This window comes from Mauremys mutica, chromosome 2 (genome assembly GCF_020497125.1).
Source record: "Mauremys mutica isolate MM-2020 ecotype Southern chromosome 2, ASM2049712v1, whole genome shotgun sequence".
NCBI classification, from domain to species: domain Eukaryota; kingdom Metazoa; phylum Chordata; order Testudines; family Geoemydidae; genus Mauremys; species Mauremys mutica.
The window spans coordinates 115,829,942-115,854,370 of record NC_059073.1 but is presented as its reverse complement, the minus strand read 5'-3'; the positions used below and the strand labels follow the sequence as shown (position 1 = coordinate 115,854,370).

General features: G+C 41.3%; 1 protein-coding gene across 3 annotated transcripts in view; it reads left to right on the top strand.

Moving 5' to 3' along the window:
• Positions 1-23,312, top strand: part of HIVEP1 (HIVEP zinc finger 1) — a 193,531-nt gene extending 170,219 nt beyond the window's left edge. For all 3 annotated transcript variants that reach the window (XM_045005283.1, XM_045005284.1, XM_045005285.1), the window contains 2 exons: positions 17,237-17,748; positions 21,597-23,312. In XM_045005283.1, the coding sequence (XP_044861218.1) occupies positions 17,237-17,748; positions 21,597-22,769 (1,685 nt within the window). In that variant the 3' untranslated portion in view covers positions 22,770-23,312. The remainder of the gene's footprint in view (positions 1-17,236; positions 17,749-21,596) is intronic.
• Positions 23,313-24,429: the final 1,117 nt, after the last annotated feature.

The window sequence follows — 24,429 nt, the reverse complement described above, 5'->3', positions numbered from 1 at the left end:
TTAGTAATCTCTGTAAAAGTTCTAATGTATATCAAAATTTACCCTCGTAGTAGTATGTACTATATATTGTAGAGTGACATGTATATTTTGCTCTTTGTTCTACGGAGAAAACAATGCAAGTTTTGGGGAACAATTAAAATGTTTCTCCTTAAAGAAACTGACTCCACATATCTACCCTTGGAGTTGTGTACCAGTACATGCAAGTGTAACCCATACATCTTCTGAGTGTGGTATTCTGTCCCATCTAGTGGCACTGAGACCATTTAGAGAGAGAGAGAAAATGAGTCTGCTCTATCGCCTTAGCTAACAGCCAGTTGGCTTTTACCTCATGTGGTAGAGGCTCATGCACTAAGCTCCAGAGGTCTCAGGTTCAGTCCCACCTGCTGACAAGCAGGGTCTGTCAGCGTTATACAAGCATATAGTACCTTCTAAAAGCAGGGCTCTAGACAAGGTTGTGAGCTTTGGGTATGCACTGTAAGATGTTAAGATTGCATCAGTAAATAAATGCATGTTGATTATATGCCAAGTTTTTTTCTCTGCTTGCACATTTAATTGCTGCTATTTCATCGTAGGTTTTTTAAACCCTTTATTAGTTTTGTGTTTTTACAGTTAAGTTTTATTTCTCATCAATATTCTCTAGTCTTTGTTTGTCCAAACAAAAGAGAGAGAATTACTTTGATGTATGTAACCACTCTACCTGAATTCATGAAGAATGTAGAGGAACTCTCCCCTTGGGGCATGCAAAAGTAGTAAATGGTTGGTGTACATCTCTCACCTCCTTTTGTTTCTTTTCCAAAGCCGCTTTCTTCAGCCTTTATTGTGTTCTTGTTGATCCAGAGCAAAAACAGAAGCAAAACTACATATGAAACAAACATTTTAAAATTAATATGAGAATCTCCAGTAGAGGTGGGAAATTGGGAAATATACTTGATATTTACCTCTGTTTACTGAGGGTAATATTTTAAAAAGTGCCTGAGTCACTTAAGAGCCTATGTCTTGTTGAAAATCCATTTGCTCTGTTTTATTAAAGGCCTATGTTGTTCTGTGGAAGAAATTAGACGACATCTTTTGAAGAACCACATTATTAAGCTTCACCTCTGTCTATTACAAAATAAGAGTCTTTAACCTCTGAGTCCTGTGGCACTTTATAGACTAACAGATGTATTGCAGCATAAGCTTTTGTGGGTGAATACCCACTTTGTCAGATGCATGTAGTGGAAATTTCCAGAGGCACGTCCACCAATGTAATATACGCCATCATGTGCCAGCAATGCCCCTCTGCTATGTACATCGGCCAAACTGGACAGTCCCTTCATAAAAGGATAAATGGACACAAGTCAGATATTAGGAATGGCAATATACAAAAACCTGTAGGAGAACACTTCAATCTCCCTGAACACACAATAGCAGATTTAAAGGTAGCCATCCTGCAGCAAAAAAAAACTTCAGGACCAAACTTCAAAGAGAAACTGCTGAGCTTCAGTTCATTTGCAAATTTGACACCATCAGCTCAGGATTAAACAAAGACTGTGAATGGCTTGCCAACTACAAAAGCAGTTTCTGCTCCCTTGATGTTCACACCTCAACTGCTAGAAGAGGGCCTCGTCCTCCCTGATTGAACTAACTTGGTTACCTCTAGACTGATTCTTGCCTGCATATTTATACCTGCCTCTGGAAATTTCCACTACATGCATCTGACGAAGTGAGTATTCACCCACGAAAGCTTATGCTCCAATACAGCTGTTAGTCTATAAGGTGCCAAAGGACTCTTTGTCGCTTTTTACAGATCCAGACTAATATGGCTACCCCTCTGATATTTAACCTGAGTTAGCGCCGTTCGTTTACAGTAACTGATCATGTAAAGCCAATGGAACTTGGACTCCAAAGTCATTTAAGCACTTTTGAAAATTTTACCCTAAATAATTTAGTATCATGTGCTTAATAAGATAGAATTTACTAACAGTACCATTTTTAAGTTGGGGAAAAAAGATTATCACCTCACCTTGCATGTACATTTACATGTGTATAATACTGCAGCACTATTTAAAATTGATTAATTATTTTTAATAGAACTTAATACTTATGCCGCACAGTAAGATCTGATACTCCAATACATCTAAACTATAGCATTATGCTTGCACTTTTATAGTGATTGAATCATGTTTATTATCTTTGGAGAAGTGTAAATCATCTGATTTCACCTAACAACATCAGTATTATTTGATCCTTTCACCTTCCACCACCTTGATTTTCAGTGGTGAATGTTTTATTTGTGTCAAATGTTGTTGTTTTTTTTACTTTAATAAATGACAGCTTTGCATGCTTTTATTTTTTTACTCAAAGAGCTGACTGATTGTTAGAAGTGGCACGTTTATATCATAGGAACCAATGGTCCAGTTAACCCAATATTCTTCCTCTGGCAGTAGCCAATACCAGCTGTTTTAGAGGAAGGTGCAAGAAATCCAGGAAAGGACAATTGTGAAATGACTTGGTCATAGAGGAAATTTCATCTGTCCCTTAGGCAATTAATTGTTCGCTTATGTCCTGAAGCAGCAGGGTGGCTATAGGTCTCATGTTATAATTTGTTGTTCTGGCATAGGTAATAATGCATATCCTTATTGGTCGTATACATGTCTAGTCTTTTGTTGATGCCTACTTAACTAAGCTGTTGTCTCCAATAAAACTCAGTAGGTTTTTCCTCGGGTTAATCAGCTGAAATTAGGGTTTGGCATTTAAAGAAACTACTAGCTTGCTGTTTAAGAGTCTGACAGTTAAAGTTTACTACTACGTATGTTATCCTACTAATACCAGCACTGATACCAGTATGAGTAGCCCTGTTCTTTAAGCTAATATCAGAAAGAGGTTGATTCTCACCTGGAAGTACTACACAGTTTAATATCAGCATATAGAAAAAGGAACAGAAAGCTGTTGTAGATATTTCCTTATTGTGTGCACACACTTAATGCAATCCATTTTTCAAACAACTTGAGACACTGCAGTCATTACACTTAAGAATTTACAGGACTACAGTGCTCATTAGAAGAGAGCGAGAGTGAGATTCCCCCTTGCTGGGTAAGACTCTGTGGGATCAGAGCTTTTAACAGTGTTCTTTGTATTTGGTTTTGTCATCATTTGGGTATTAGTAAATACTTTTTGATTTCACCTTTTGTGTTCTAAACCATCCCCATGTCATTTTACCTTTCATCCTCTGATCCATGGAATGTTCTTGTCCCCAAGGGTTACAATGTAAGGAATGTTAATATCTGAATTCAGCTGTCAGCAGAAGTGAACCATTTAGTGTGACAAAATCCAACTGGGGATATCCTTTTAGACCATGTTTGTTTTTACTTTTCAGTCTTTTTAATAAGATGAATTTGTATCTCTTCTGAACTGTAAACATTCTAGGCCTAATCCTGCCAAGTGCATATGAATGAGGTTGCTTGCCTGAATAAAACTACTCACAAGTGTAAGAGTTTGCAGTCTTAAGTAAATCACCAGCTGCATTATACAAGTTATTTAGCAATACACTCCAGTGATGAGAAGAATTTGTGAGCAGTTTCTATGCAGAAAGCTTTCATCCTAAAAATATTTCTTGCTTTCCACACTGTAATGTAGATATTTTTATATGTTATATACACGGAATTGTAGTTTTCAAACAATATTACATGAGCCTTTCTAAAGATCAGATTTTTCCAACTTAATTAGCAGTGTGTCATTTATCACAGTAGTTCATAAACTGATTTTCAAGGCTCTGGATTAGTTTAATGCTGTTTTATTCTGCATTCTTAGCATACCTGCATAGAAAAGGTTAAAATAAATGAAAACCTCAGTAAAAAATCTATTACTGATAATCTAGAAGAATCTAAAATTGACCTTTTTTTCTTTTCCAGGGAAGATTTTTTAAAAATAATAATTAACAGGATTATTTGCTCAGCTTAAATGTATGTAATATGCGTTCTAACTCTACATCCTCTGACCTGTGAATAGAGTGTTTGTGGCTAGTGGTAATTTATAATACAAGATTTACACAGGGCAGGATTATATGTGAATAACATTCTCGTTTAAAGAAAAGAATGTGAGAAGCCATAAGCTTTTCTTTTTTTACGTAATTTCAGGTTCAAACATCTGCAGCTGCTCATCTGAGGATCTTAAGTTTCTTCCAGCAGATGTCACTATGAGTCTGTCAGACAGTAATGAGCAGAGACTAAAATTTAATCTTTAAAGTAAACCTGTGAGTTTACTTTAAAAAATAGTAATCCATCAAATTTAGAAATAGGTGCTAATTTTGTTTAATAATTTTCTTGTTAACATCTACCTGTAAGTCTTTAAAAGCTCTCCGCCAAGTAGTTTTAAATTGTCTCTTTGTGGCATTTGAGATGTCCATTGCAAGACGGTAACACTCTTAACCTCAAATATGTGCAGATACATTTATTGGAAATAGACTCAAGGCTGCAGGTAGAAATGTTTATCAGCCCAGGATATTATTCAGCTAGTAAGAAGTACCTTCAGTCTCTCATAAGCAGAGCTGTTACTGACACTTGTAGTTAAGATTTCCTAACATTTTCAATTATAATACCCTGCTTTCAGTTGCATATAAACTTTGCCAAACGTAGCCATGTGGGCTGAAATTTTCCATGCTTGCCCTCTGCCTCAAGCTGAACAATTTTGGAAAGTTTCAGCAAAAGCAGTTCTGCCCTTTTAAAAAATGAGGTTAAGGAAAAATTGCAGTTATGCTAATGTTAAATTGTATTTTTTCCCCAATTGTTTCTTTGAAGAGTTCTAGTGTCTCCCTGCTTTGTAGCAGGAGCTTAGAATTTGGCAGGGGGATAGTCCTTGGGTCTTCTACTTTTCCCATGAAAATTTACCCAGATATGGTCAAGTTGTAAGCCCCTGAACCTTGCCGTTTGATGTCAGTGGGAAGTTACTTACATGACTGTAGGACCAGGCCCTGAAAAGTCAAATCAGACACCATGTTTATTTCTGAAAATATCAGAATAAATATTGAAAAATTATAAATTTAGACTATGAAAACATTTGCTGTGATGCCTCATGTAAATATTATTACTAAAATGAACAGCATTTTAAACAACTATATACAATAAGGATTCAAGCAGAAAAATATTTAAAATAAATAAAGGGCTTACAAAAGTGTGTAAAGAAATGCTTAGTATTATCTACCTCAGTCCTATAGTTTGTAGCATCCTCAACTGGTAAGAGCGGGGCTGGAGTTAGTCAGCCCTAGGCTCTCTCAGTAATGGACATACTAATGGCTGGTCTACACTGGGGGGGGGATCGATCTAAGATACGCAACTTCGGCTACGTGAATAGCGTAGCTGAAGTCGAAGTATCTTAGATCAATTTACCTCTCGTCCTCACGGCGCGGGATTGACGTCTGCGGCTCCTCCTGTTGACTCCACTACCGCCGTTCACACTGGTGGAGTTCTGGAGTCAACGGGAGCGCTTTCGGGGATCTATATATCGCGTCTAGATGAGACGCGATATATCGATCCCCGAGAAATCGATCGCTACCTGCCGATACGGTGGGTAGTCTAGACGTACCCTAAGATGCTAATAATTCCAACTAATGCTGCTGTGCTGAGGAACTTTAAGCCTTTTCATTCCCTCTTGGAGGTAAAATGCCATTATAGCAACTAACTAATCAATACCATGGTCAAAAATACTGATCTGATTGGCAGGCCAAGGCCATAAGGACAAAATGAATCAAGAGGGTTTACCCATAAACTAGTGTACTTCAATAAGTAGGATTAAAACTCAGTTTTACTAACTATGATTATAGCTGAAGTGCTAGAAAATCTACAGTGAAAAGTTATGTCAGTGGTTTTCTATTAAATCGCTGTTTGCAGTTAACTTCCTGAAATTTTCATTTATCTGGCTAGAAGGTTCAGGTCTCATTTGTGGCCTAAGGAGAACATTCTTTGCAAATGTTTGAGGGAAAAATGGTGGTTCAGCCATTTTTTGAGGGAGAACAAAACATCCTCTTTCCCCCTCTCCAAACGTTTTTGCCATTATAAAATATTCTTGAGGTTGATTTTTTTTTTTAAAACAGTTTTTGTGCTAAAATGGTGGGGTTAGAACTTTGACTGGGAAATAAACTATAGAACAGAAGAGCTGTGGAAAGTTAGACTGAAAACTAGTTTTGTATTTGCAAAGCTATTAGTGCTTGAAAATCCCAGGATAAGCATTTGCAGAACTTTGGATACTAGTTTTTAGGCACGTTCACCAGTGTTCTAAGCAAAGGAAACACATCTGGAGAGGCTAACTCAGGTGCTCAGTGAACATCTATGTCTGCTGAGGTACACATTGAAAAGAGCAGGGCTCCTTTGCCAGACTGAAGAATGCATGCATGTTTACTTCAGTGGGCTTTGGATCAGGCCACCCTATCAATAAAGAGAATCTGCTTTATTAATTTTTGACATTGAGCAGGATAGAGCCTTTTTCTTCTGTAAAATACAAAGGAACTTCAATTGCAAAAAAAAACCTCTTAAAGACCATTAGATTTGCACAGTTAAGTCAGGAAATACAATTAAGTTTGTCCTTCCATAAGATCCCTTGCCTCATTCAGTTCCTGTCTCCCACATGTAAATGATGCATGGACCCATAAATACAGTAGTACAACATAGTGGAATGTTACCCATGCATATCTAAGATGTTAGAGGGATGTATCATTTTTTTGTCTTTGAGAGAATATTACATCACATAATTAGACAAAGTCAAACTGCATACATGTAAGAGGGAAGAGTTAAGAAGGGTGCATGAAACCTTAATTTTCACTTATCCTGAGAGCTTTACACAAACATCCTTAATGTTTTCCAAATAGAAAGGGGGAAAAAAATCTTTTTGCTGTAGTAGGCACTATTTTCACTAAGCTGGATTCTTGTATTGGTTATTGTGTGACCAAGACAAAATGTGCCGAAACATTTTAAGCAAATTGTTAAATATTTAAACACAATCATTATAACAACTCTAATGATCCTATATTGCTTTACAAACTTACACTGATATCCACAGCAAAATGCAAACAGCTCTTCTGATGTATCAACTATTTAATAACAGTATTATACAGAACTTAGGTCAGCAAGCAAATAATAATTTTTTCCTACTAAAATTTTACAGGGAACTTAAGTAGACAGAAAGCAATTACCAAAGTTGGAATTGGACCAAGACATCTTGGTTAACAAGCCTCAGCTTGCAAAAAAGGTGCCATAGGCTCTTTGAGATACAATAAGTGGTCACAGCCTCTGTTAGACATCTCTTCCAAAGACTGCACCTTATTACTAAAAACCTGTAACCTTCATGGTTCTTCCCCTCCACGTAAGAAAAAAGCAGAAACTGTAGAGTCAGACATTATCACAAGTAACATCACTAATATTAGATAATACTCCAAGCATTCATTAATTATAAAAGCCCAGGGACCTATCAGTGCAGTGATCACGCTAGGGTGACCAGACGTCCCAATTTTATCGGGACTGTCCCGATATTTGCTTGTTTGTCCCGCGTCCCGACCAATGTTAGGTCGGGACACTGGACAAACAAGCAAAGGCTCCGGAGCCCGAAGGGCTCGCACCCTCCCCTGCCCCGACTCCGCCCCCTCCTTCCCCCATTGGATCCTTCCCCAAATCCTCACCCCCATCCCCGCCCCCTCACTGCCCCATTGTCTCCCTCCCCAAATCCCCGCCTCTTTCCAAGCACGCCATGCCCAGGAGACTCAGGGGAGTGCGGGGCCGGGGTGAGTGTGAGTCTGGCCTGGCCCCGAGCAGGCAGGACTCGGGCGCGGTACCTGGAGGGAGAGTAGGGGGGCGGCCCGTGGGGCTAGGTGGCGGCTGTTCTCCCCACCTGGGCAGGGGACTCAGGAGCAGCCGCTGCTGCAGTTCCCACTGCTGCGGGGGGAGGAAGTGGCCAAGCACGTGGCGCTCGGCGGCTGCGGCTTTGGTGCCCGGGCCCGAACCCCCCGAGCCCGGGCCTGCTGCGGGGCAGCGCGCACACTGCGCTCAGCCCCTGGCTAGTCGCGTCTGGGCTGGCTGCCCAGCTGGTGCAATCCCGTGGCGGAGGCATCGGCAGCCCAGCCCCGTTCGTTCCCCTGCAGGACCCGAGCGGGATGCGGGGGAGCTGGGGCCTGCTGCCCCCACTCCGAGGCCGCCCGCAGGATTGCACCAGCTGGGCAGCCAGCCCAGACGCGAGTGGCCAGGGGCTGGGTATGCGCAGCGTGCGCGCTGGGTCCCCGCAGCAGGCCCGGGCTCGGGGGGTTCGTGGGCGCCAGAGCCGCAGCTGCCGAGCTTGGCCAGCGGCCGCTTCCTCCCCCCGCGGCAGTGGGAGCTGCAGCAGCGGCTGCTCCCGAGTCCTGCTGCCCAGGTGGGGAGAACAGCCGCTGCCTGGCCCCACAGACCACCCCGTACTCTCCCTCCAGATACCGCCCCTGAGTCCTGCCTGCTCGGGGCCAGGCTGGACTCACACTCACCCCGGCCCCGTGCTCCCCTGAGTCTCCCGGGCCTCCCTCCAGCGCTTGCGGAGGGAGGAGGAATCGGGTGTGGGGGATTTTTTTTTTTTTTTTTTTGCTCTGCCGCCATTTTTTCCCCCTCTGCCCCCGCCCCGCCCCCCCGCGTCCTGATATTTGACCTGGGTGATCTGGTCACCCTAGATCACGCACACATGGATATAAAGCATAGTGTTCCTTTTTGCATTGCCAAAAGAACTTGTTATTTTTTTTTCATCTGGTGTTTTGAAAGCAGTGTGGGAGTAATGGAACCACACTTATCCCTGTCAGGTTGATTATAATGCAAGCTTCTGGCTCTAGGCCTACACTTCTAAGCAGAAGCTGGCAAACTCAAATGATGGAGGGAAATGGGAAACAGGGCTGGGGGGGTCTGATATCCCCACATTAAGCCCTGCATTTAAGGAATCTGTGTCCCCTACATGGTTCCCCCTTTTTTGTTCCACTTTTTGATGATGGGAGATTGGGGCATATGCATAAGTTTACAAAATATTGGCTTAGGTCCTATATTAACAGTATTTCCCTGTGAGATCTATACTATTTTTAAATGTGTGTTTAGAGAAGGTGATTTCTCACAATGAAGTAGGGCATTTTGGCCTCATTACTTGGGGTTGCTTTTAGTCCTTATATAATGATATATTCTGTGCACATCAATCTAGTCACCTCAGAGTGATGATACAAACCAAAGCTTCTGCAATATATAATGCAGCTGATAAAAATGTACTTAAAGTACAAAATGTATATCTTAAATATCACAATATATCCTTAAAGCTAAGTTGCAAGTTGATCTAAAAAAATCTGTGTCTTAAAATATGTGCTTAATGCATCAAATAACCAGGCTTACCTGTGTGCTGGATACCTCTCAGCTAAATCTTACTCCTTTACCTTTATTGTGGACTTGGACCTAAAAAACCCAAAGCAGATGAATTCTAATCTAATAATGCAGGTGTTCTCCATTTGGGAAACCCTGCCAATGTTTTGAATACCCCTCTTCGCTTTGTTACTTGTGCCATTGAACACACTTTGTTTTAAAATATTCTTTTTATTGGAGATTTAATTATAGGAACAAACGAAAAGAAATGAGACTTGAGCACTAGCACCCAGCAGGCATACTAATGTAGAGAAAAGTAAAGAGTGAGTCGGAATCCAGATGTTTAAATAATGCTTAGGAGCTCAGTCAGTCAAAACACAGAGATGCTAGCATTGACTACAGTGAAAACACTCAGTTATGCAAGTCCCTGAATACTGATTGGCTGAAAATCTGAATGACAATTATTGATGTTACTATTCAATAACAACCATGAAGTGTGTCAACCCCTGTGCAATGTTCAGATCACAACTATCAGTAACCACTCACAACACACTGTTTTGCATGACAGCTATGGTTATTTCTCACTAGCTACACTACACAGATCCTACACACTTAATCTCTGCAGAATGTAAGTCATATGTGCACAGAAACTCTGGCAACCTAAGCTTTTCACCTCTTCCCGCTACCTTTTATACCACCTGCCACTGTGCTCCACCACCCACCCCACTCCTCCTTTTGCTAGTATTTATTCCTATGGAAAAACTAAACCATTGTGCCCCTGACTCCACAAGAGGGAGTAAATCATAGAAATGGAGGGATGGAAGGGACCTCGAGAGGTCATCAAGTCCAACCCCCTGTGCTGAGGCAGGACCAGACAAGTGTTTGTCCAACCTGTTCGTAAAAACATTCAAAGACACAGATTTCACAACCTCCCTTGCAAACCTATTCCAGGGATTAATTATTATGATAGTTGGAAAGTTTTCTTTAATATGTAACATAAATCTCCCTTTCTGGAGATTAAAGCCCATTATTACTTCTCCTACCTTCAGGGGACATGGAGAACGATTAATCACCATCCTCTTTATAACAGCCCTTAACATATTTGAACACTTAACACCTTCCCCTCAGTCATCTTTTCTCAAGACTTAAAAATAAACCGGGCATGTTTACCTTTCTTTACAGCTCACATTTTCTAAATCTTTTATCCTTTAGTTGATCTCCTCTGGAGTCTCTCCAATTGATCCACATCTTTCCTAAAATGTGGAGCCCATAATTGGACATATTACTCCAGATGAGGATTCACCATGCCTATCAGAGCAGGACAATTACCTCCCAGGTTTTGCATTAACAGGAGTGTCATATCCACCCCCAGAATATTAGCTTTTCTTACAATTGCATCACATTGTTTACTCATATTTAATTTGGGATCTACTATAATCCCTAGATTCTTTTCAGCAGTACTACCACCTAGCCAGTTATTACCCGTTTTGTGGTTGTGCATTTGAGTTTTTCTTCCTAAGTGTAGTTCTTTGCAACTGTCTACTGAATTTCATCTTGTTGATTTCAGAGCAATTCTCTAATTTGACATGGTCATTTTGAATTCTAATCCTCTCCTCCTCCAAAGTGCTTGCAACCCCTCCTATACTGGTGTCATCCACAGAGTTTATACTCATTTTCTCTATTCCATAGTCCAAGTTATTAATTAAAATATTGAATAATATAAGACCCAGGACTGACCCCTACAGGATCCCACTAGGTATGTCCTCTGAGTGTGACAGCAAGCTATTGATAACTACTTTTTGAGTACTGTCTTTCAACCAGATGTGCACTCACTTTATAGTAATTTAATCTGGACCATATAATCCTAGTTTGCATATGAGAATGTCATGATGGACTGTGTCAAAGCCTCACTAAAAATATAGATATATCACATCTAGTGTTTTTCCTCCAATCCACCAGGCTAGTACCCCTGTCAAAGAAGGAAATTAGGTTTGTTTGGCATGATTATTTGTTCAAAAATCCATGCTGGTTATTCCTTAAAATCCTATTATTTTCTAGGCACTTACAAGCTGGTTGCTTAATAGTTTGTCCCAGTATCTTTCCATGTGTCAAAGTTAGGCTGACTGATCTGTAATTCCCAGGGTCGTCCTTGTTCTCTTGTTTTTTTTTGTTGTTTTTTTTTAAGATAGGTACTATGTTTGCCCTTCTCCAGTCCTCTGAGACCTCTGGGTTCTCAAAGAATAATAGTGCTAATAGTTCTAAGATCACTTCAACTAGTTCCTTAGTATTCTAGGATGAATTTCATCAGGCCCTGCTGACTTGAATACATCAAACTTATCTAAATATTCTTTAACCTGTTTCTTCACTGTTTGTTTGCATTCCTCCCTTCCCCACCCGTTAATATTAATTGTGTTGAGCATCTGGTCACCACTGTCTACTGCCTGACGTGGCCAACAAACAGTCTCCTTCCCCTGGAAGAGCCAGTTCTCCTTCCTCCTCTGGTGCTGCTGTAGTCATCCTTAGCTGGCTAGCATCCTCTGTCCCAGAGATTTCCACATATGTCCTGTCAATGAAGACTTTGTGCTCCTGGTTGCTACGCAGACAAGCCACCTCCTTTTGCAGCTCTTACCTGCTTTCTGAGGGACTCCACCGACAGATACCTCTCATAAAGATCATCTGCCTGGCATTCATCGGTGTAGACGCGCAGTCTACATTCACAGCAAGACCAGGCCAGAGTGGAAGCCTGCAGAAATTGCTTTCTTAGGTGCATGGTATTGTTTAAAGATTCCCCTCCTCCCTGAAACATTTAAGAGTGGATAATCCATCTTTTAAAATTACTCAGAATGGTGAAAAACACACTTTTCGAAGAGAGACAGGGATAGGGAGAGCTGGGAGGAAAGAAGAGCTAGGGAAGTTTTAAAGGTCAACACTTAGATCATAGAAAATTAGGGTTGGAAGGCAGGGCCGCACAGAGGGGGGGGCAAAGGGGGCAATGGGCCCCGGGCTCCGCAGGGGCCCCCAAGAGAACAGCTGAGGCTCCCGCCTCCGCCCCTCTCCTGGAGCCTTAGCGCATCAAGCAGCGTGTCTCCGGCGGGGCCCCTGAGCCCCGCCCCGCTCAAAGCCGCGTGGTGAGGGGGCGGGGCCGGGAGCTCCAGGCTGAGCTCAGCTCCCTCCGCTCGGCGTGGAGTTCCCAGCCCCGCCCCCTCACCACGCGGCTTTGAGCGGGATGGAGCTCGGGCCCCGCCGGAGACACGCTGCGGCTGTTCAGCGAGGCGCTGAGACTCCGGGTGAGGAGGGAGCCGGGGGTAAGAGGCTGGGGCCAGGGGGGTTGGCTAAGGACAGGGAGTCCTGGGGACAGTCAGGGCGCGGGCAGAGGTTGGGGGAGCGGTCAGGGGGCAGGGAATGGGGGGGTGGATTGTGGGTGTTCTGGGGGGGGTGGATAGGGTCAGGGCCGCCCAGAGGGGGCGGGGCAAGAGGGCGCAGGAGCTTCTTCGCTCCCGGTCTTCGCCGGCGGGGGGTCCTTCTGCTCCGGGGCGGAAGGACCCCCCACTGGCGAATTACCGCCGAAGCGGGACCCGCCGCCGACATGCAGCCAGGTCTTCGGCGGTAATTCGGCGGCGGGGGGGCCCTTCCATTCTGGGACCCGCCGCCGAAGTGCCCCAAAGACCCGCGGCGGGGGGCCCCCGCCGCCGAATTACCGCCGAAGACCGGGCTGCACTTCGGCGGCGGGTCCCGCTTCGGCGGCGGGGGGCTCCCGCCGCGGGTCTTCGGGGCACTTCGGCGGCGGGTCCCAGAACGGAAGGGCCCCCCGCCGCCAAAGACCCAGGGCCCCTGGAATCCTCTGGGCGGCCCTGTTGGAAGGGACCTCAGGAGGTCATCTAGTCCAAGCTGCTGCTCAAAGCAGGACCAATCCCCAGACAGATTTTTACCCCAGTTCCCTAAATGGCCCCCTCAAGGATTGAACTCACAACCCTGGGTTTAACAGGCCAATGCTCAAACCACTGAGCTATCCCTCCCCCCATAACTGGATGTATAATATCTAGTTTTGAAAATCTTGGCTTTACTTTTTTTAAAATTATTCATTGGGCAGTGGGGTCTGAGTCTTCCTAAGTAGCACTGGGGTATGGAGAGGCAAAGGAAGGAGAGCTCAATTTTAATGCTAATTAATAGTAATAAATAATTACATACAAAATACTACATTAAAAGCATGATAAGGTTACAAAGTCAAGCACTCAAAAGTTAAGAAAAGCCTAAACTGAGACTCTTTGAGACTTAATTTGTCCCTAGTTCACATATACATTATGGCCAATATATCATAGGAAGTCTGGCACAACCACAGATAGAATAGCTAACCTTACATCTGGCATTTTCTAGACTTTGGGTGCTTGACTCTGCAACTGTTTTTGAGAACTACTTACACATGTGAAGGTGTTTTTTTGTCTATATGTTTGCAGGATCCAGACCATAGTTTGTACAGTCTTCTGCAGACATCTGTGTGCAGTTCCATAAGCTACTGCAACCACAATAATTCTATCACTGAAAATTGAAGAGCTATAGTATGACAATTTCTTTTGAGTCTTAAAGTCTGTTTTTAAAAAGAGTATTTCAATAACAAAAGCTTAAAATGTGTGTAGTTAAAACACTGGTGTTCCTACTGCTGTTCATTTGAAGTATTTCGTCTTATCCCCTGAAGGCAGAAAGCTTAAGTAGCAATTAGCAATAGGCTTTGAGTCAAAGGTTTTGACAGTATTTGCCACTGAAGTTGTGGGGTGGGGTGGGGTGGGGTGTGGTGTGGGGGGAAGGAAGCTCATAGAAAGTAGTATTAGGTTAATATATGTGTGTATATATAGTGATCAGTATATTCCAGAACAAATCAGCTATCCACAGGTATGAATGCTTACACCAAGAAAGAACTCAAAGGGTGAAATCCAGAAACTGACCGCTTCCTTGCTTTTACACAATACAGAGTGGGAATTTATGTACTAGAAGCGTCAATTTTAAATAGAGTTTTTCCTCAATGTTTTTTTTAAAGAATGTTTGAATTCTTCCTTATGTATTAAGTATGTTCTTGGTTCACATCTTCCTGGCTCACAGTACTTGAATGTCATGATATTTTAAAACAATAGTGTTATAATAGAGAAGATTGCAAAAACTGTAAAAAATGAGGACACATCTCTTCTTTGGAGAGTAATGTAGACTATAATTAAAACTGGTCTTTTATATATTCTCATCAGATTGTTATTCGTGATGTGTATCATCATAGAAGCTCCAGTCATGGACTCTGTTGTGCTAGGTGCTGTACAAACACAGAACAAGGACAGTCCTGTCCTTATAATCTTAGTAAAGTCAGAGAAGAATTGTAATATATATTTAATAATATGAAAATTGGGGGGGGGGGGGAACGACTCGCCTAGGTATAAGAATCTGAAGATATAGAAATATTTGTGTGCAAGAGCGAGAGTCCAGTGTAAGAGGGAATCTTACTTTGAGAAATCTGTGAAATGAATAAAAATATTTTGGGATTTTGGACAAGACAGGGAACCTAGGTATTAAGTCAGATTAAGAGATTGGAGGCAATTGGGGAATTTATGAGCTAAAGCCATCCTAAACTCTACCACTTTTCATAGTCAAGACAAGCTTATTTGACTCTCATTTTGTTTGCTGCATAGGTGTGAGGATCCAGTCAAATTAATTCAGATAGATTTACTTACCTATAAGGACTTACAAATACAGTTTACACCAACATTTGTAGGAAAGGTTATCTCTGCATAGGGAGAATAAGAGAAGCAGTATGACTCCTCAAAGAATACTTATGCAATGTTGGTACAGGAATAATGCATCTCCTAGACAGGTGCGATTCCCCCCTTTCCTCCCCCCAAGGGATACTACTTAAAAGAGAATCCAGACTGAGTCCCAAGCCCCAAAACTTCAAAAATCACTGACCCACACATTATGATGAAAGTCAGAAATAAAGAAAGTCATAGGTCACTCTGGAGGTATCATATGTAAAAAAGTCTCTCTTATAGTTGTAGTGGCATTAAAGCTGATGGATCCAATTAAGACCCTAAATGTATGTTTTTGGATGTGGTTTTGTTTCATTTGGATTTTTTGTCCCTTAAATTAATTATGCAAAGTTTTTTATTATCCTTTTAGGAAATGGAGATAAGAAAGTAAAGGAAAACCATAAAATGTGTGTTTACTGATTAATAATGTATGTAACTATTCTTCTATTTAGCATATTTGAGGAATGGGCTTTTTAAAATTAATTTTTTCGAGAACGATTTTTTTTCTCTTTGAAGAAAAGTTTTGTCTTCAGGTAAATATTGTAAATGAAGACTGGCTAAAACGTAATCAAACTTTTCCACTAACATGATTCTTATGACATGGTAGATTTAAAGTGGCTTTATTAGATTATATTTCTAATGCACAGCTTACTGTCTAGGATGCAAGGGCTGAATCATTACACAAAGAATTATTTAAGGACTCAGAGCTCTTCCATATCCTAATCCTACTACTAATTTAAAAGCATAAAGGCTTGACATGTTGAGAGGTAGCTCTAATGATACAAATTGAGTTTTAGGTTAAAAAATTGTATGTTTTTCTGTGTGATGCATGTTTTGTCCGTGATTTCATAGCTGGATAGAGTAATGGTAGTAGGTCTTAATTCTTATTAAGGTCTGATTTTGTTTTTCATAAGTCATTCATCTTGACAGTAAGTTGTCTGTGTAAATTCCCTTAAACAGAGGCTCTTTTTGAAATTTTAACACTAAAACCAAACATCCTTGAATATTCGGTTTTTTTCTGAACCAAATGCTGTTTTGTGCTGATATTTTCTTTGGAGAGCTCAGCAGACTGACATTTAATCCAATATAAAATAAAATATTAGTGTATCCAAGCAGTTCGTCTTTTGTCAAATATGATCCAGCCAGTTTGGCTTGGAATCAAATACAACAGATGAGGTTTCTGTTTACTGAAGAAAATTCTTCTCTTCCCAAGGTATGATACCAAAAAAAAAAAAGATATATATATATATATATATATATCTGTAGTTTAGTTTACCAACTAAAACTGATTAAGAGCTTGATTTCTGAATGATGGGCAAAGACAGTGGTGTCTGTTCAGCTTTTAGACTTAAAGTCAATGGGACTTCTCATGTGAATAGAGTTATCCGCCTACTTAAGTGTTTGCAGAATCAGGGCTGTTTTGTGCACTAGTTGTCATTTAACTCCTAGTACATTTGGTTGATATTAATAATGCTTTAACCACTTTTTTCTTAAAGTGAAGAATTCTGGTAAAATCTAATTTTAGTCTCTCCTGCCCCTTAACTAGACACATTTCTGACTAGCACTTTCCATTCTTTTTTTGTTTGTCTCTTTCAAAAGATTGTGTAGTAGTGATTCATACTAACTGCAAGGATGCCCACCTATGAGTCAGTAACAAACTTGAGAATATCCCACTGGTAAGCTTGGCAAACAAATCTGTTATCACTAGAAACTTAATGAACCAGGAAACCAATTCCTCTTCCCCCTGCAAAATAAGTATTTATTAAAAGAAACACTTTATATAGAGAAGATTTAAGCGGGGAAATTGCAGTCTTACAGGCATGAGAAAGATGCATAAGTAAAAGATACAGGATTAGCGTAAGTGTACCTAATGATATACTTTGGAAAATGGAAGTGTAGAGTCCTTGGTTGTTTGTGACTTAGTAGTGGGAAGTAACTGATGCACTTGTGTTGTACTTTGAGTGCTGGGTGATAGACATTTGTGATTCTGTTTTGTATCAGCATTACAATTCAAATGATATCAAGTTGTCTTGACCTATTCCCCCAAAGCTGATAACTCTGATAGAAAAACTTTGCTAGGTCTTCAGTGGAATAACTATTTTTCTAATTTTTGTATTGGGTCTTATTTTACAGGTGAGAAGCAAAAGTTTGGCTGCGATCGATCAGGATTTGATGTGGAAGATTCTGATGGCCCGGAGGATGATGACAATGACAATGAAGATGATGATGAAGACAGCCAAGCTGAATCAGTCCTATCTACAACCCCCTCAGTTACAGCCAGCCCTCAGCATCATCCATCTAGAAACATCCTACAGGAGACCACAAGTGCTGATGAAGACATCAGAATTACAGACTGCTTTGCTGAGGTCCACACAGACTCTATGGATGGTTTACCTAAAGCACTACTTACAAAGATGACTGTACTCAGTACATTGCAATCAGACAGCAGGAATTCCAGGTCACCAATAGCAATTGCACATCAAGAAGCAAAAGAAGAGAAAATACAAGACAAGGAAACAAGTATAGAGCTTACCATCTCGCCGGGCCCTTCTCCTAGATCTCCATGTCATCAGATGTCTGTAGATTATCCAGATACAGCAGAAGCTTTGGGAAGTTCTGCAACACCAGCTACCGTTGTTACAAAGGTTAGAGTATTCAATTTAGGGGGAGAAGGGAGACTTGTATTTTAAATGCTTCTCAAGAGCTGTGATTGGGAGCTAAACATCTATCCTTATTTTGGTGATTTTTCTAAAAGCCATCTGGTTTCCTTCCTTATATTCTTCATACAATTGTTGCAGACTGATGCAGATTAAAAAAAAAAAAAAGAATTCCAAGTGCAGGAGCATAGTAATAATATAGAAACACTTAGATTTTACCCCCCTCCCTCCCAAAAAAGTGTGTAGATTAGATTGTATCTCCAGGACTAAAAGGATTAGTTATAACGTGGTTCTTTAGATCTTTGCAAAAGTTTGGAATTAATTGACTGTACTGTACAGACTAAATAGTGGTATATACCAAATAGACTTAGTGCTAGAATAGAATGCTATGTTCCAGGATCCAAAAAACCTGCACAATAGTTGCCTGTGTTCAATACCAAGGGCTGGGAAGAGCACAGAATTACTAATCTGAGGCTATAAAAGAATTAAGATTTGTATTCAAAGTTTCCAGCCCAGTGCACCGCCACCTAGGCAAAAAGATTAGTTGTTGGGAACAGGACAGCATCAGCAGAAGGCGGCTCCATTGTGTCTGTCTGGAGCTTCACCTGCATATGGCATACTGAGCAAGATGCTCGGGTGATGCATGTGCCATGCTGATGGAATCCTGAGGGATTTACTCCTGGGGGACTTCTGCACCAAAAATTAAAAAATCTGTGCACAGTTCTAAATTCTGCATATTTTGTCAAAATAACACAATGCAATCACACCAGTTTCAATTATTTTAGTAATTTATTTCAAAATACCTGTCAGCAAGTATGTCTGTCACAATACATACAAAAAAAATTCAGGAAATATTTTTTTGACAAATAAATTCCTTACTAGGCATGTCAATACAGAGCTTGAGTAATAATTCATTTAAACTATAAAACAGAACCTTATTTCCCATGCCCCTCAGAAGCAGGACAAAGGCTTGGGGAAGTCAGAGTAATGGAGGATCTGAGGGAGAGGGAAATAATTTCTGGGAAGGAGCCTGGGAATGAATCTGGAGGATTGTTGGGTGTGGGTGGGAAAAGTATGGAACAAGTTTGGTGTGGGTTTTTTTGGTGGGGGGAGGTTCAGAGAGGCGAGATTGTTAGGGAGTTGGGAAGTCTCCCCCATGCAGACCTTGGCTGATCCCTAGCCTCTCCCATTCAGTCAGACACCTCTGCCCTTGTCCTTACGTGTTGCTGCACCACCACTCCCCCATGTCCTCATGTGTCCCTGCACCCCTCCTCAGCCACCTCTCTTCCATTCCCCCCATGGGTCCCTGCACCCTAACCCCATACAGCCCCTGGTTCGATGCTGTCACACCCTAGCCTCCTGTGCCCTGTCCCACTCTGTCCCTCCCACTGGCCCTTCTGAACCCCAGTCTGTGACCCCCCCCTCCCAGCAGCCCCATGTGCCCTGTTCTGTCTGTCCCCCCCATATCCCATGCCTCCTCACCTGGCCCTGCAGGCATGGCCCTGTGAGGAACGCAGCCACTGCCACCTTTGTCTCTGAAGCTGGCTTCTCTGGCCCTGAGCTGGCTGCCCTCTCTTCTGGCACAACAGCAGCCCCTGGTGGGCAAAAGGTGTAATTGCAGCACCTCTCTGACACGATGTTTTCTGGGAGAGGAGGGGGAGAATCTGTAGGGGATATGAATTCTGCATGTGCAGAGTAGGAGTAGGGATTGAACGAACCAGCCTCTAGCAAACTGAGGAGAAAACAGATGGGAAATGGCAATTTTCAGCATCTTACAACTCAGCCAAATGGTGATGGCATAAGGCACCTGCCTCCTTAATCTCTGCAGTATACTGATGTGTACAGTAGGGTCACAGGATATTAAGCCCTAGTAGTAGTAGTAGTAGTAGTAGTGCAGTTTGCCCCTAGAAGCCCCAGTTGCAACGGGAGCCCCATTGTGGCAGACATTGTACAAACACACAGGATGAGAGTATCCCTATGTCAAACTGTTTACAGTCTAAATAGACAAGACAGACAAAGAGTGTGAGAGGCACACATAAGAACATAAGAATGGCCATACTGGGTCAGACCAAAGGTCCGTCTAGCCCAGTATCTGTCTACCGACAGTGGCCAATGCCAGGTGCCCCAGAGGGAGTGAACCTAACAGGCAATGATCAAGTGATCTCTCTCCTGCCATCCATCTCCATCCTCTGACGAACAGAGGCTAGGGACACCATTCTTACCCATCCTGGCTAATAGCCATTTATGGACTTAGCCACCATGAATGTATCCAGTTCCCTTTTAAACATTGTTATAGTCCTAGCCTTCACAACCTCCTCAGGTAAGGAGTTCCACAAGTTGACTGTGCGCTGCGTGAAGAACTTCCTTTTATTTGTTTTAAACCTGCTGCCTATTAATTTCATTTGGTGACCCCTAGTTCTTGTATTATGGGAATAAGTAAATAACTTTTCCTTATCCACTTTCTCATCATCACTCATGATTTTATATACCTCTATCATATCCCCCCTTAGTCTTCTCTTTTCCAAGCTGAAGAGTCCTAGCCTCTTTAATCTTTCCTCGTATGGGACCCTCTCCAAACCCCTAATCATTTTAGTTGCCCTTTTCTGAACCTTTTCTAGTGCTAGAATATCTTTTTTGAGGTGAGGAGACTACATCTGTACACAGTATTCAAAATGTGGGTGTACCATGGATTTATATAAGGGCAATAATATATTCCCAGTCTTATTCTCTATCCCCTTTTTAATGATTCCTAACATCCTGTTTGCTTTTTTGACCCCCTCTGCACACTGCGTGGACATCTTCAGAGAACTATCCACGATGACTCCAAGATCTTTTTCCTGACTTGTTGTAGCTAAATTAGCCCCCATCATATTGTATGTATAGTTGGGGTTATTTTTTCCAATGTGCATTACTTTACATTTATCCACATTAAATTTCATTTGCCATTTTGTTGCCCAATCACTTAGTTTTGTGAGAACTTTTTGAAGTTCTTCACAGTCTGCTTTGGTCTTAACTATCTTGAGTAGTTTAGTATCATCTGCAAACTTTGCCACCTCACTGTTTACCCCTTTCTCCAGATCATTTATGAATAAATTGAATAGGATTGGTCCTAGGACTGACCCTTGGGGGAACACCACTAGTTACCCCTCTCCATTCTGAGAATTTACCATTAATTCCTACCCTTTGTTCCCTGTCTTTTAACCAGTTCTCAATCCACACGGAGGCGAAGTTAGCTGTCCACGACCATACAGCAGGTCAATGGCAGAACTGCAAACAGAACCCAGGTCTCCCAAGTCCCAATTCAGTGCCCCTCCATTTAACCATGTCAGTTTATGATGACAATACTTTATCATCATCCATCTCTTTTCATTCTAGTCTTCCAGATTAAAATCCTGCATCAACAAATGCATTGTAGCATTAGCCTTTCAGTGCAGAGACTTTAATGCTGCTGATGCGTGGCTAAATAAATACCCCCAGGAGAGGATGACGCTTGTAGATCTGGATGTCCAGTGACAAGATACCACAGTAGTTAATTCCCAGCCGAGAGCTGATTTTCACAATGAATGTACTATAAGGGAAATGCCAAAATGCTTGTTATGTATTAACACAAGAGAGAAAGCAGATGTACTAGACTTAGGAAAGCTTTCTTAAAGGGTGAGGAGTGGGAGACATAGTCAATAATTGTTCAAGTCATGAGCTGTATTGTGAACAGATTTGTTGCAACTTCCTAAAGGGAAAGTAGGCTGTAATTCGAACTACCTCCTTTAGAGTATTTTGATTTAATTTAGCTGCACTGGCCCTCTTAATATTGAAATTTTTTTGCTGTTCTTTTGTAGAGCACACCGTCTGTAGGGCTTCCCTCACCAGCCGTGGACCAAAGCACACAGACAACAATGGTGGGTCCTTCAGCAGCCTCACCCTATTCTGACATCCAAGAAGAGAAGCTGCATGCCACAGAACTGACAGCTCCTCTGACTCATTTATTTAGCCACCTTCCTTTGCACTCACAGCAGCAAGCCAAGACACCTTATGGTATGATTCCAGTAGGGGGAATTCATGTGGTCCCTGCTGGCCTAGCCACGTACTCCACATTTGTACCAATTCAAGCTGGGCCAGTGCAACTCACCATTCCTGCTGTTAGCGTGATTCACAGAACTACAAGTGCGCTAGGTGACACGGCATGTGCAGTCTCTGCCACTGCAAATCCACTAGGAGTTGCTGAAGTGAACAGTGTTGTGCCATGTATTCCAATAGGTCAGATTAACGGGCCAGGCGTCCAGAATCTGAGTACACCAAGCTTACAACCTCTTCCACCATTAGGCATGGAGACAGTGAACATATTAGGCCTGGCAAATACAAATATAGCCCCTCAAATACATCCTTCAGGACTCACGCTAAATGCTGTGGGACTACAAGTTTTGACTGCAAACCCTTCTCCTCAGAGCAACCCCAGCCCTCAGACACACATTCCAGGCCTGCAAATATTGAATATAGCACTGCCTACATTGATCCCTTCAGTCAGCCCCGTAACTACAGATGGGCAAGGAGTTCCAGAAACACCAGCTTCCAGTAATAAAGCCTGTGAAATTCACCAAGAGCGGACTCCTGTGAGTTTTCCTGCAGCTGACATCAATCCGATCGCTAGTGCTGTATCTCCTCAAGCAGCACCTACGGTCCAGTGGTACAACGTAAAAAAAGTTGCAGAGCCTTTTCCTTCAAAGGAGTACGAAAGACTTGATGGTCCTGGAAAAACAGATACTGAAAAGGCTGACCCAGGAAACCATGTCAAACCAAAGTGTGATGTCATTTCCATTCAGGTCAAAAGGGCTTCCACCTCAGAACCCCTCTTGAAGGTGAATTCTGAAGTTTTAACCAAGTCCCCCGTCCATCAAACTGTCTCTCCAAATAGAAAGGTACATAGGCCAGCAGGATTGCCACGAAGGCAGAATACTGTACAGTTTAGTGATGGCAGCAGTGATGATGAAGACAGACTTGTAATAGCAACCTAGTTTTTTTTATTATTATTATAACACTTACAGGTTTTTTTGCAAACCTTCCTTTCCTTAAAGCACATTTTTCTGACACAAACTCATTACTAATCTTTTTGTGCAATCATGAACTCTTGACCAATAATTGTTGTTTCTCGTCAGCTCCAGCCATTCTTGTACATGTTGTATAGACAATTGTGCCTTTTTGGAGTTTTATGTTTAGAAACCTGTACAGATTGTTGAAAATATATATAAATGTATATATAAAATATGTACATTAAAACCAGGTAGTTGCTTGTGTTTAGTAAGTAAAAACATCTTATGTCAGAAAAACTAAAATGATTAAATTATATGTTGCACTGTTAAATGTAAATTTTTATGGCTGTGGGGCAAAGTTTCTGTGTACAGATCTAGTATGTAAAACTCCATATTTATTGTATCCATATTAGTCTTGGAACAAGGGTCTGTCCATCTTTCTCGTGTAAGACAGTAGCTTTACACTTAAAACAGAATACAGTATCTGTGTTATGAAATATTACAGTAAAATTTTGTTTACTGACTTTACCATTGCTTATGTTGTGCCTTCTTGATACTAATTAGTGATTGGTGAGCTGCCTAAATCACTTATTTTAATACAGCCCCCCTAATTGGCTTTCTGTTTTACTACTGATCAACTGCCTGCACCCATGGTTAAAGAGTGAATTAACAGGTGTTTCATGTTCTTAGGAAGCAAATTCCTTTTTAAAATTCCTGTAGGGAACGTATTTGCTTATAAATTTTTCATATTTATTATCAAAGGCTGAATGTCAAAATAAGCCTTTTTTCACTTACCAAAAATGACAAGGTTTGAGGATAATCTTGATTTTTGTAACTTTGAACGATAAAGCCACATTTTAATGAAACTAAAATATAGTTGAGCAACAAAGGAATAATTTGTGTCTTCTTGCTTGTAGTATCGCTAGTGCAAGTGGCAAAAAAATGATGCTGCAGCAGTGAGGGTTTTGCAGTACAAGTTGTCAGGACACTTCCTTAGCTTCTAATAAGTATTTCATTTCATGAAATTATTACTTCCAGCAGTAGGTGGCTAATTTTGCTTTAAATACAGCTTCATCTTATTCAGTCAAGAAAAAGAAAATAGGCTGATGTATACAATTAACTTGCCCCAATTCCAACACTCACTGTAAGCATACAAGATATGGAACAATTCCAAAATATTGGAAGTAAATGAGATTCTGGGCATGCACAGTGCAAGCAATTTAAAGTCACCAAGAGACCTCTTAAAGCCTTGAAGTGTTTCAAGAGAAGACGCTATACAAGTCTAAGCCACCCTAAATTTAGAATTATCCTGAAAAAAAAAATTTTCAACACAAAGTGCTTCATTTTTTCTTTTTAATAAGTGTATGGAAGAGGGTTAAAAAGAGCATTTTAGAAAACAGCAGATTTATAAAGCTATTTTAACAATTGTATTCAAAATTCAGTAGAACAAAGTAATAAAACTGATAAGCAACCTTTCTGGTGAAAGTAAAGATGATGTGTGCATATGTAATGATGATTGAAAAACTTGAAACTCACTAGTGAAACTGAATGTTAGCTGGGTGTTGCATTGCTCACAGATTTATTCCTGTAAATTACAACAACAATTCTTATCTCACACTGCTCTAAATTCAAGTGCAATATTATA